The 13,563-nt window shown below is 35.5% G+C and overlaps 1 protein-coding gene across 1 annotated transcript in view; it reads left to right on the top strand.

The window, feature by feature from the left end:
• The window catches only part of LOC148954821 (protein O-mannosyl-transferase TMTC2-like), a 261,000-nt gene extending 250,587 nt beyond the window's left edge, over nt 1–10,413 (top strand). The window contains exon 16 of the mRNA XM_089105236.1: nt 9,646–10,413. Coding sequence (XP_088961362.1) covers nt 9,646–9,807 — 162 coding nt within the window. The 3' untranslated portion in view covers nt 9,808–10,413. The remainder of the gene's footprint in view (nt 1–9,645) is intronic.
• The last annotated feature ends 3,150 nt before the right edge of the window (nt 10,414–13,563 follow it).

Here is a 13,563-nt window from a genome sequence, read left to right as displayed (position 1 = left end):
GACATCTGCCCTCTTCCTAGCTACGAAACATACAGAAAACCCTACTGTAGAGGTTTCAAGCTCTCATCTCCAAAATATCTGGAACTGTGTATTTTTTGCCAAAGAAGGATTATGGATAAAAACAGCAGGGAATTTACCGAAGACAGTGAAATTTGTTTAAAACTTAAGAATATTTTGACTCTTTATCCAAGAGCCGTCCGAGAGTCTTTTTATACTCTTTGATCTTTAATTTTGATTTTTTTTTTGCCCCCTTCCCCGAGTCTTTTTATCCTATTTGATCTTTAATTTTGATTTTAATTTTTTTTTGCCACCCGAGAGTCTTTTTATCCTTTGATCTTTCATTTTGATTTTTTTTTTTTTTTTTTTTTTTTTTTTTGCCACCCGAGAGTCTTTTTCGGCTCTTTATCCAAGAGAGTCTTTATATGGCAAACTGCTTATATAAATGAAATAAAACTAAGACAGAAAAATTGAAGCAGTCCCAGGTTTGTTGTTTCAATGCTGGAAAGGCAGTATGGTCTTCGTCGTTATTTAAACATTATGGATGTGTATTGTTTGTAAGATCGGGAGAGGGCTCATTCGAACAAAAATTAAAAGTTTAAGTGCTCTTCTAAGTGACCGAATAGAATGGAGGGCAACTAGCCCCCTTTTCATGCCTTTTCCCCTCAAAGACATCCGAATGAAGTTTTGACAAAGCCATTTGGCTCAGCATAGTTGAAAGATCCCATAAATATGCCTCTGGGGATGGCATTCCCCTCACTGCCCCTATTGAAAGGGCTATGTGTTTCACAGTTGTTTCCATTGTTTATATATATTATTTGTTGTTGGGAAACATACGAACATAATTTCAAAGGGGATTTTCACAGGGGAATTATCTGCGGGGGATGGAAGGATTTCCTTGGGTGAAATTTTTGTTGGGTGGAGATTTTCGGGGAAAAATTTCTTTGGTTTAATCTACGAAATTCATGCTTATATTGCTTTTAGCTGAACGTCAAGTTTTCCCTCAATCATAATTGTTTTCACATGCTATCTCTTTTACAATTTGTCTGCCTTAAATATACGGTAACTATTTGCAATTTTTCCTCATAAATATTTATTCATATTTAACTTGGATACTCAGTCAAGTGTAAATCCCCTTGAAGCAAACAAAGGACCTTAAGGGCTATCTTATCCGTCAGCGATGTATCCCATGAATACCCACAGGGAAGAAGTAGAAACTTACAGGATGATGAAGGGTAATAGCCTATGAGAGTGCTTGGAGTCGTAAAACTATATCGCCCCTATGAATAAAACTGTGTGGACTTTCCCAAGCCTGGCATGAAGCCAAAAGTCGTAAAAACTTAGAAAATGATGAGGATAATGGCTGGCAGAGACAAATGACTTTTATTTTTTTCATGTTAGAAAAGGTCTTGTTTTGTTTGAGACAAAGATGGACTAAGAAAAACTTTGAGATTTTAATCTTCCTTCGTCGCGCTTTGTTTTGCTCGAAAGTAAAAAAATGCAACAAAAGGGGCTTTCTTTCGAATTAATGGAGAGTAAAAAAAACAGATATTATCTTTAATTGTGAGTTTCATTTCTGCGCACTATGTTGTAACTTCTTTAATCTAAAGTTTATATTCGCCTTTTTATTTTTCAGCGGTCTAGCCATTATTATATATGTATCTATTTTTTTATCTTTTATATTTTTTTTATCTATTATACGTATCTTTTTTTTAGTTTATTGTGGTCATTTTTGATTTGAGGTTTTAAAACATAAAATAATTACATTCTTAGGCTACAATTTTTGGTAGACGGAGAAAATTTCTGAACAATGACAGGGGTGAAATCCCGTATGTTGCTAAAATATTTTTAAGTTTCACTTTCTCATAACTCTATTTTTTCAAACAATAAAAAAATTTAGCGTAAAGAGCGAGGCGTTGAGGAGGAGAGAGAAGTTTTAACGTCGTTCCTTACTTTCAGTTAAAAAAAACCTGTTTTTTTTATTTAATTTTTGAACGTTTTTGAATTAATGCAGGTTTTGATTTTGGCTCACCGTACATGAATGATTAAAACAAAATTTGCAAATTAATTTTACTTTTATTTGGTTAAATGGCTTTCTCGAAACTTCTTTAATTTAATTTACAAACGTTTTTATTAGTAATAATTATACGTAACTTACGAATTAACTAACGTAACGAACTTCTATATTCATAGATTTTTAATACGTATATTAGGGGATTAGCCCCCTAGTCAATACCTCGCTCTTTAAGCTAAAGTTCAAATTTTGTTCCAATTCTTTGAAAATAACCCCTTAATCACAAAGGCCGTTAATTAGAGTAAATTGCACTTATGAAAGTACTAAAAAATCTTTGGCTTAAAGAGAGAGGTATTGGCTATAGGGGGTGAACCCAATCATATACGTAATATTTTCTGGCGGTTTTAATTTTTGATGTTGCTCCTTACTTTGAGTTGAAAAACTTGTCGTTGTTTTTTTATTTAATTTCTGATCTTTTTCTTTAATAATGCTGGGAAATCCGACGCCCCCTTCATAGCAATGTCCCTTCCCCCATGAAAATTCCCTTCATGGAAAGATCCTCCCACTTAACCCCCAACCCACTCTCCCCCCACCTACCGGAAAAAATCCCCCTTGAAAACGCCTGTATACTTCCCAATAACCAATACTATATCTTAACATTGGGTAAAGTTCATAACTTTCAGCCCTCCCCCCGGGGACTTCGGGGAATTAAGTCATCATGAAAGACATAGTTATCATATTTTCGACAATGCTGAACAAAACGGCTATCACAAAATTATTATCGGATGACTTTGGGAAAAACATGAGCGTGGGAGGGGGCCTAGTTGCCCTCCGTTTTTTTGTCACTTAAAAAGGGCACTATAACTTTTAATTTACTTTCGAATGAGCCCTCCCAAGATATTCTAGGACTACTGTATCAATACGATCACCGCTGGAAAAAAAACAAACAAACAAAAAAAAAAAAAACAAATAAACACGCATCCGTGATCTTTCTTCTGCAAAAAATGCAAAATTCCACATTTTTGTAGATAGGTGCTTGGAACCTCTACAGTAGGGTTCTCCAATACGCTGAATATGATGGTGTGATTTTCATTAAGGTTCTATAAGTCCTAGAGGGTCTTTCCTCCTTTTTTCTAAAATCCCCCAAATTTTCTCTGGCGCGTAACTTTTGATGAGTAAGTCTAAACTTGATGAAACTAATATATCCATTAAAATCTGTTTCTATTGATGTATCTATTGGTATCAAAATTCCGTTATTTAGAGTATTGGTCACCATTGAGCCGGGTCGCTCCTTACTTACAGTTCGTTACCACGAACTGTTTGATACACTTAATTACTTTGTCACTCGCTCTTCGAAGCATGGCGCACCATACATAGTATGGTAAGAATCATAGTGTATGGTATAACGGAACAATAGCTATTGAATTTAATTCCTTCGTCATTCGCACTTCGAAGCATGGCGCACCATACATAGCATGGTAAGAATCATAGTGTATGGCAAGAGCGGATCCAGGATTTTTGTTCGGGGGGGTACTAATTTTCGACTCGGTTTTCAAACTAATTTGACTAATTTTAACAAAGGTTTTACTAATTTTCGACTAATTTTCGACTCGGTCAAAAATTTGGGGGAGGGGTTCAAACCGGCTAACCCCCCCCCCTGGATACGGCCTTGGTGTATGGTATGACGGAACAATAGCTATTGAATTTAATTCCTTCGGTATTCGCACTTCGAAGCATGGCGCACCATATATCAAACAGTTCGTGGTAACGAACTGTAAGTAAGGAGTGACCCGGCTCAATAGAAACCGAAACTCTAGAAAACGGAAATTTGATACCAACAGATACATAAAAAGAAACAGATTTTTATGCTGATTTAAATATATAGGTTTCATTAAGTTTAAAGAAGCGTAAAGAGCGAGGCGTTGAGGAGGGTACAGCCCCTTTCAAATACGGAATAATTTCTGTTCATTTTAAGTTTTAATGTCGCTCGTTACTTTCTGTAAAAAAAACTTGTTTTTTATTTAATAGTATGGTAGGAATGATAGTAGTATATTCATAGGTGTGGTGGAACGATGCCGAATACACTTGATTACTTTGTCATTCGCTCTTCGAAGCATGGCGCCCCATGCATATGGGGCGCCTGACTGTACATTCCTATCATATATATGTACCGGTATATAATAGGTATACATATACCTATGTATAGGTATATTCAAATTCATAGGTAAGATGAAACAAAACTGATTAAACTCAACTCTTTTGTGATACACACTTCGAAAAACAAGGTACTGTACATTTTATATTAGGCTCGCATTAGACAGCGTTTTTTGTTTTTCAAGGAAAATGCGCAGAGGTTAGGTTATGAAGATCAAGACCTGAAAATATCATACGTGTAAAGAAATTCCTTCCAGGATTCAAATATAAGCCCCTCTTTTTGACAGAGTTGGATAAACAAAAACAGCAATTTTTGCCAGGTCTAAGTTAATCCATACTAAACCAAACTAAGAAACTTTTCCAGCAAAGTTAACAAACTGACTGAATAAAATTAAGGTGGAACAAGGTTATCTTGCAGACGCATGCTCACAAATTTTACCTTGAGGGAGGGGACTGGGCCAAGGCATAAACCTTTAGTCTTTTAAACCTTTAAATAATTGTCAAGCTTACTTTTATAGAACATGCTGTGAAACTTTAAAAGTCACAGTAAAAATTTTTGAACACATATTTAATACGTTTTCAAGACTTTATAAATGTGTCTTAATAGCTGTCGGTGAAAGAATGTATAAATGCTTTCTAAATACATTTTTTAGAATCTATACATCCAAACTAGAGAATAAAAAAAAATCGAGGATATGAAGAAATGTTACAACTACTTGTAAATGTCGAGAATTTGTTCTTTTACATGGTTTAAATGAAGTGACTATGTCTTTGTTTTGTAAAGTGCTAATTTAAATGCTCATTATCATTTTTTAGCAAAGTCTTTGTTAACTAGAATTCATATGTATGAAATCAAGTGACTACTTTACTGATCCAAGAATAAACCAGAAAACAGATGCACCGAAAGTAACTAAGTATAGGAAAAATCTCTAGCAACTGAAGTCTTGCATAACTAAATACTTAAATAAACTTAATTTAATAAAATAAAACTTTAATTAAATAAAATAATTTAAATAAAAATAATTAAATATGCAAAATATTCATGCTCTTAAAACCATATAGCAAAGCGTGAAATCAAATAATAATGAATTTATAAAAGTAGCAGAATTTAGCTTAAATTTAGTATGGCAACCGACTCTTTCGACACTCTGCTCTTTACGCTAAAGCTTAACGCGGGCCAAAATTTCAAACGTTAATTCTTTACGTACGACGAAAATTCATGCAATGTTTTTTGAAAGACAGTGAGAAATTTGTGCTACATGAGAATGGGCCATAAATGACTGCGTGCCACAGAGGAACAATTTTAGCCTTTACCACTCTTCATTCGGAGGAACAACCTGGACAAAGGTTACAATATGAATGATGACAATGTGACAGTATGGCAGGATGGCATTATGGCGTGGCAGTCTTCCTTTTATTGCAATAATATTTTGTGCGTGAAAATATCAAGCAAATTTAAACGTTTATTAGAACAAAGGTGGAAGGGATGTGAGCTTCAACCCGGGATATGATTTTTCCTATAGCCCTCATCCTCCTCAATCTTCGCTCGTTCACAATTTTCTCAGAGATGATTCAAGAAAGGAAGAGAATGTGTCAGCCAAATTTAAATGTTACATTGGTAATAAAGATCTGTCTCTTAATCATCAGTAGAGTTTTAATGAAGGCCCTATGCTTGTAGGGTATCAAGTAAAAAAAAAATGACAGTTTTTTCAACTGAAAGTAAGAAGCAATATTAAAACTTAAAACGAACCGAAATTATTCTGTATATGGGGGGAGTTGGTACCTCCTAAATACCTCGCTCTTCACACTAAAGTTTTCCATTACTTTAAAACATTATATTATTTTAATTAAAGAGCCAGTGTGTTTCTGAGGTTGTTCTCAAAGAATAGGGACAAACAGTCAAACTTCAGCATAGAGAGCGAGGTATTTATGAGGGGGTGACAAGTTTATATACGGCATACTATCTGCTCGTTTTCTAACTTTCAGTTGAAGAAAACTTATTATTTTTAATTTAATTTCTGATCGCTTTTCTAGTAGTGCCGGGAATTCTGGCTCTCCCTCAATAGAAAATCCCCTCCCTCACGAGAAAATCCTCCATGGAGAGTTCTTTCGACCCAAGTACAATTCCCTTCAAAAAATTCTCCGCAGATACTTCCATCCTCGCCGAAAGTCACCCCCTGGAATTTGTTTTTGCGGACTATTCCTCCTGAAAAAAATCTCCTTTGTATACCTGCATTAAAAGAAAACTTTGGTTTCTGATCATTTTTCGAATCATGACGGAAATGACCCCTCCTTGGAAATTTTCCCGCTGAAATCCTCCACCCCCCCAGCCTTGGAAAGTGACTCCCGTGGGAAAATCCCCCATTATGAAATTTTCCTAAGGAAAATTCCCACATGGAGAATAGTTCTCCCGCAGAAAAATTCCCCTCTCACAGTGAAAAAAAAATCCTCCAAATAGTCCCAACCACACTGAAAATTTCTATTGCAAAATTCTCCCGAAACAATCTCCACATTGAAATTGAGTCGGCAAAGAGAAATTAGGATAAATAAAAAGAATTTTGTAAACGAATTGTGGGAAATTTCAAAGTGTAAAACTTTCCCTGGAAAGTCCCCCTCCCCCAGAAACTTCCATATCCATGGAAACCTCTCCCCGTGGACCCCCTCCCCCACATAAAAGCACCCCCCCCCTCGAAAAATGTCCATATACTTCCCAGTAATAAAAACTGTATGTAAACTATGGGCAAATTTCACAACTTAGCCAATTCCCCATTGGCTTTGGTGGGTCATTTTGTCTCCAATGGCACAGCTATTGAACTTTTAAATAATGCAGAACAAAATGGCTATCTAAAAAATTTGATCGGACGGCATTGGGGGAAAAAGGGCGTGGGAAGGAGGTAGTCGCCCTCCGATTCTTTTTAGTCACTTAAAAAGGACACTGGAACTTTTAATTTTGGTTACAATGAGCCCTCTTCGATATTCTATGACCATTGATTCGATATAAACACACCTGGGGAAAACAAAAAACAAAGAATACGCATCCATTATCTTTGTTCTGGCCAAAAATACAAAATTCCACATTTTTGCAGATGTGAACATGAAACTCTTACTAAAGGGTTTTTCCGATACACCGAATTTGATGGTGCGGTTTTCATTAAGATTCCTTGACATTTTGGCGTGTTTTCCCCTTTTTCAATAACCGGGCAAATTTTCTGAGGCTCTTAACTTTCGATGGGTAACAGTAAACTGAACAAATTGTATATATTTGGAATCAGTAAAAAAGCTTATTCTCTTGATATGCCTATTGATATTGAATTCCCTTTTTAGAGTTTTGGTTACTATTGAGTCGAGTCGTCCCATACTTACAGGTCTTTATCACGAACTGTTTGAAAACAAAGCAAAAAAAAGTTTTTTCTATTGAAAGTAAGGAGCAACATTGACACTTAAAAAGGCACTTAAAGTATGCCAACATATGATGGGAGCTACTCCCTCCTCAATTCCTCGCTCTTCTTACCATGTTCGTTACCACAAATTGTTTGATAAAAGAACAGCTCATTAAAGAGATTAGTGTTATGCACGAGAACAATATTGATCGATTAAAGTAGGAAGTGAGGTTATTTGTTGCTTCAGTTGTTGCCTCATCAAGAATCAAGCAGGGTTGTGTCCCATCCCCGTTTATTTGGGCTTTGTCCCAAGGCAAAGGCTATAGGGGAACATGTTATCAAATAGAAAAGTAAAACTGACCAAGATTTGGATTACACAGATGATTTTTGTATCCCAGCAAAAATGTTAACGAAAGGAATGGTTTTTGAAGATTTTGGGAGTTCAGGGTGAAAGAATAGATTCAAACGGCATTGCTAAGCAATTTAAGCAAGGCAAGAACACACAATTTTTATTCGAGTGCAGGATAATAAAAAAAAACTGAGAATTTTAATAAGAGGCGCCCAGAAACTAGTGTAGTATTATTGGTGAAAATGGTAGATGTCATGAAGATGCAAAATGTAGGATAAGCGTAATGCTGGGTGTTTCTTTGCAGTTGAAAAAGTATTGGAAGGATAGAACGATAAGCCTGCGATCTAAGACTCGAAACGGCGGTCAAGTATGGCTCTGATGCGGGGGTGCTTCGAAGGTCTAACAAAGAGTTGTTAAAAATTTTCCAAAGGAATTTTCTAAGGATAGTTTTGGTCACTCGATCGGATGACCGAATTTCAACCAATAAACTGTAAAAATGAAAGTGATTCAATTCGGCTTTCTAAGACTATAATTACGTAAAACTTAAAATGCTTTAAAACGAAAAACTTAAAACGAAAAACTTAAAAACTGAAAACTTAAAATGGTTAAAAAACTTGAAACAAGTAAAAAGAATGAGTTTCTCGAGGTTTTGGAAGTTCAGGGTGAAAGAATAGATTGTTTTTTCGCAGTTGAAAAAGGATTGGAAGGATAGAACGATAAGGCTGCGATCTAAGACTCGAAACGGTGGTCAAGTATGGCTCTGATGCGTGGGTGCTTCGAAGGTCTAGCAAATATTTGTTAAAAATTTTCCCAGAAGAATTTTCTAAGGATAGTTTTGGTCACTCGATCGGCTGACCGAACTTCAACCAATAAACTGTAAAAATAAAAGCGATTCGATCCGGCTTTCTGGGGCTATAATTACAGAAAGGTTAAGATAGTTTGGCTAAGTATCACTGATGATCAATGATAATTTCCTAAGGATTCTGCTTGTTTGCCGTCCATCCGAAACCAAACGAAAATCAGGTCATCCGTAAATAGGGAAGGAAGATGTCATAAGAAAAGATTAAAATTTTGTTATAAGAGGTCGTAAGGGAAATCAGAATTTCATTGGATGGAGTAAAGAGTAAAGCTATACAATAGATTGGGTTTGAGGAGGTGTGTCCCCACACAAGCCTCTGTGGCCACACAGGCCTCTGTGGTGCACACAGGTGGATGTGTGCTGTAAGCACTTATTAGCAGTTCTTTAATTTGAAGTTTATTTATTGTGGCAAATTTATCTTAAATTTTCTGGTGACATGTACAGGTGACAGGTGACAAATAACAGGTGACAGAAGTCACCAAGGCATTTTTTTAAAGGAGGGGGAGGTGAACTGACAAAAATACTTGTAAGCCAGAAAATCATCACATTTTAACTGAAATTTTTAATTTTTGTGAGCTCCTGGGCATTCAGCAGGAGAGGAGGGGCTTTAGACTTCCACTGTCCTTTTTGTTTGCCCCCAGCTCTTTTCCAAATACCAAAGAAGGTATGCGATCCCATATAGGTCGCTTAACTTCAGCTGCCGTCATCTCAAAAGTCACAATTAAGTATAAGTCCAATTTAACGCTGAAAACTCCATATTTTCACGATGTGATGCCAATACTGTCAGCAGCATTTTGTTTTGTTGTTAGCGAGTTGTTGCACTGAAAGAAGTATACCGAATATTTCTGTTGGCCTTGTTTTGTTTTTTTTTTATATTAAGATCGTTTTTTAGGATCCATCGAGTCATGTCAATCTTGGAGCTCTACTTCATCTTCAAGGCCGCTTCAGAGAAGCTCGAGAAAGTTATTTCCAAGCATTAGCCATAAACCCTAACCATTCTACGGCAAAAATCAATATGGAAAGACTAGAAAAAACAATGAAAAGAAGGAGATAGTTGTCTGTTGTATTGTACTAAGTACTTGACGTGTGAGTCATCGACCAATCACTTTGATAAAAATCGCTTATAAAATATAGGCTAGTATAGATTTGACGATTGTTCATAAATAGCAACTTTTTAAGAAAAAGGTTGATGTAACTCGGTCTATTCCTGTATATTAAGTTTTCCAGGGTGTTTTAGTTCCTGATGGTCAAGTAAACAAGTTCCGTGTGGGATAATATTATAGTTCAGTAAGTAACGAGAATATTAGCATTAATGCTATTGATAGGACTTGAAAATATAAAAATGAGAAAAATTTTGAGTCACAGAAAAATGTATGGTGTCTATCAGGGTCGTATCTAGAATTTTTTTAGGGGGGGGGGACAAAGCAATTTTTCGAGAGGGGGGAGGCAAAAAAATAAAAAGTATCAAAAATTTGTTTATATTCATTTTATTACGTTTTTACGAGTCGGACCTTGGTGTCTGTTACTCTCTGCTAAAAAAAACATTACTTAATTGGTGCTACTGTGTTTGTTCTTAAGGATCTTTCACTTGTTTTTTTTTCCTTTTTTTTAAAATTGTCTGACTGTGATATTTGATTAATTCCGGATAGATGTTTGTATATTACCATGTTTTAATACAAAGACTTTATGTGGTTAGTTTGTCATTTTATTTGTCGTTAGAAGAAATATCAGAAATGAAACCTAAGATTAGAGTATTTTTGACTAATTGGATTGAAAAAATATTATTCACCCATTGGATATCAGGAATAAGCGAAGATAAAAAAAAACTCCCCTAACGGGAGAAAACAGATTTTGTGTATCTTAATTCAAGGAGAAGAATATAAAATACTGAAGTATGGGATGTAGATTCAGAACCCCTCTACGTTGGATACACAGAAGAGGTGCAAAGAGTAGAGATGCCTCATTAATTTTAAAATGCCCCATAGGGGATAAATATGAAGTTTCTACCACCTCAAGACGTTATTACACGCACCTGCGCAATACTATAGCGCACTTGTAACAGTATAGTACACCTACGTAATAGGGAATGTTTTCTAAGATATACAGGTGCTTCTTACCTAATAGGGAAAGTTTTCTAAACAATGCGAGTGCATGTTACGTAATAGGAAAGGTTTTCTGAGAGATGCAGGAGCTTCTTACGTAATGGGGGATGTTTTTTTAAGAGATACGGGTGCATGTTACGTCATGGATTATGTTTTCTAAGACATGCATGTGCATGTTACATCATAGGGAGTGTTTAGTTAGGTAAATGTTACATAATATGACGTGTTATAGTCCCCTTGTCAAGCGCGGGAGTTTTATTCAGACATTTTTCTTCAAGATGTTTTTTAAGGCGTTTTAAGACATTTCAAGACATTTTGTAAGACATTTTTCTTTAAGAAGCTTATTCAAGACGTTTCAAGACACCCCAAGACTTTTTTTTGTGACGTTTCAAAACATTTCAAGAACATTTTTTTCCAAAACGTTTTTCAAGACGCTTCAAGACATTTTTTGAGACATTTTTTGGGACGTATTTAAAGACCAAGACATTTCAAGACGTTTTTCAAGATTTATTCAGTTCTTACGTATTTTAGGCGCAATTTTAATGTGGACTTCCTGATCAGCCCTATACAAGATACCAAGGACAGCGAAACTGATTGTTTGAAGTGGTTACATGTTATGACGCAACCATACATATCTTGAAAATTTTTAGTGAAAAAATCTTCCGTAGGCAGTTTTGGTTTTAGCGGGCACCAAATAAAAAAAAAGAAACGTGGGTACAAGCCAGAAAGAGGCTAAAAACATTTTAAACCGAACAACTTAAGAAGGTGTAGGTTTACTTTGAAGACGTAATTATTAGATTAGAGCGTATAAGTTTTTTCTTTCTTATAAATGACTATCACAAGCCCAGATAGGCGGAATTCGCACAAATGGTTAATGTTTGAATCTTTATTATTTGCAACTAATTAGGCCATTACTAATTAATAATTATTTGTACTAACTAGGTTTACATTGTTTCATATACTGATGCGACTAGATTAGTAGATCCTTGTTTTTCAGATGCTTCAAGTGCTTGTTCTAGCATCTCTTTTTGCCGCAAGTACGAGATGTATCGACAGCGGAATGGGGCTTATAATTGGCTACATTGGGGGATCTTCAATTGTCAAATCATAATTATATAATTATGACGTGTGGGCTGCAGATCAATGAGAGTAAAACAAATGTGATGAGGTTCAACCCTCTAAAACATGATCTCTCCTGTCCTGTCCCTTTAATTAGTGCTTAAAATCCCCCTCGTGATTATCCCGCTTCCCAGTCCCCTTTGCAAGTGAAGAAACAAAGTTTTGAAAAAACTGCCAAGTGGCAAAAAAATTCATTCAAATACATACAAAGCTTTCGTCACTAAATTTTGAGAAAGTTCTCAACACTAAATTTAATTACGACATCAATTTTTGGAGATTTCGAAAAAAGAGTTCCATACCCGGATGTGTCCCTTTTTTAAAATCATCCATCCTTTCTCAAAATAGATTTATGTGAACCTGCCAGCCTATTGTTTTTAACTTTTTAGAACTCTAATTTTGATTTGATTCCATGAATCTAATCGTGTTTTACAAAATTCAAGAAATTTGGCTCTTTCTTTTCTTTCTCATGAGTCTATACGTCCAAGAAATGCTACCAACTCCCCAAATAAGTTGCCTGCTTAAAGGCCCGAGTAAATAAATGTGCTAGTTTTGTTATGTTTTTCAGTGGTGGCTAATATTTAACAATGGGGGAATATTTAACAGTGTTAAGGATGATGCATTTACACGTGACTTGTTTCTTCAGGGGCCTTGGGGGATCTCCGGTTGTAACTGAGGAGGACACTCACGAGGGTGTTAAGTAATGACGATGTAAACTCGGGTGTTACATAATACTTTTTTAGATTTAATTTTCTTTCAAGATGTTTTTCTCAGGGAACCTTTATTAAACAAGGATTTTTGTCTCCATTAGGATTCGAAAGGACTCTTCCCCCTCAATGGAACTGCGCCCTAGACATCTGGACTATAAGGTTCTTTCTAATATTTTGATTCAGTCAAACTATTCTATGAAATAACCAATTCTACGCAAGGAGAATTCCAGATTCCCGCTTAATAGAATGAGTAAATACTTCGAATGTTACCAACACTTTCCACATGAGAGCGCAAAAGCGTCCCACTCCTATTGACTTTTTTTCTTTTTGATGCAGCTGTCTGTTACATTCTATTAATGTTCTAACACTGCCTAGACAGGTTTAGTTACATAGAGTATGTTACATAACATCGGCGATAGAATTTTCATTGCATTAGTGAAATATATTAAAGTTTTGTCCTGGATCAATAAATCTAAAGGATACAAACTTCTGAACATATAACAATTATTAATAAATACAAATTTACGATCATTATTAAAACACTGAAAAAAGCAGTTTATACACAACAAACGAAAAAAAACGCGAAAAAACTTATAAAGAATAAAATATAAGGAAACAGAACTATGAATTAAAGAAAGGTAGGGGTCCAAGAAACCAATTTCAAAGGGGGTGGGGAGATTGATATTAGAATTAAATTAGGAGTTATTTCTGAGAGCTTTTAATGAAAATGCCAGGTTTCTTAGAGCCAATACTATGCCCCCTCTCCAAGTTGACAAGCGCACATTTGAATGATATTTTCTCTTCAAATTTCACATAATTTCTTTACAGGCAAATTTAAGCGACATAAAGGTATTTTTTAGGGCTTTTAACGATAATGCCTCG

Source organism: Artemia sp. Qi Xiang Cuo, chromosome 2 (genome assembly GCF_049724085.1).
Source record: "Artemia sp. Qi Xiang Cuo chromosome 2, ASM4972408v1, whole genome shotgun sequence".
NCBI lineage: Eukaryota > Metazoa > Arthropoda > Branchiopoda > Anostraca > Artemiidae > Artemia > Artemia sp. Qi Xiang Cuo.
Note: the sequence above shows the minus strand (reverse complement) of the source record. Positions and strands in the feature narration are given on the sequence as shown.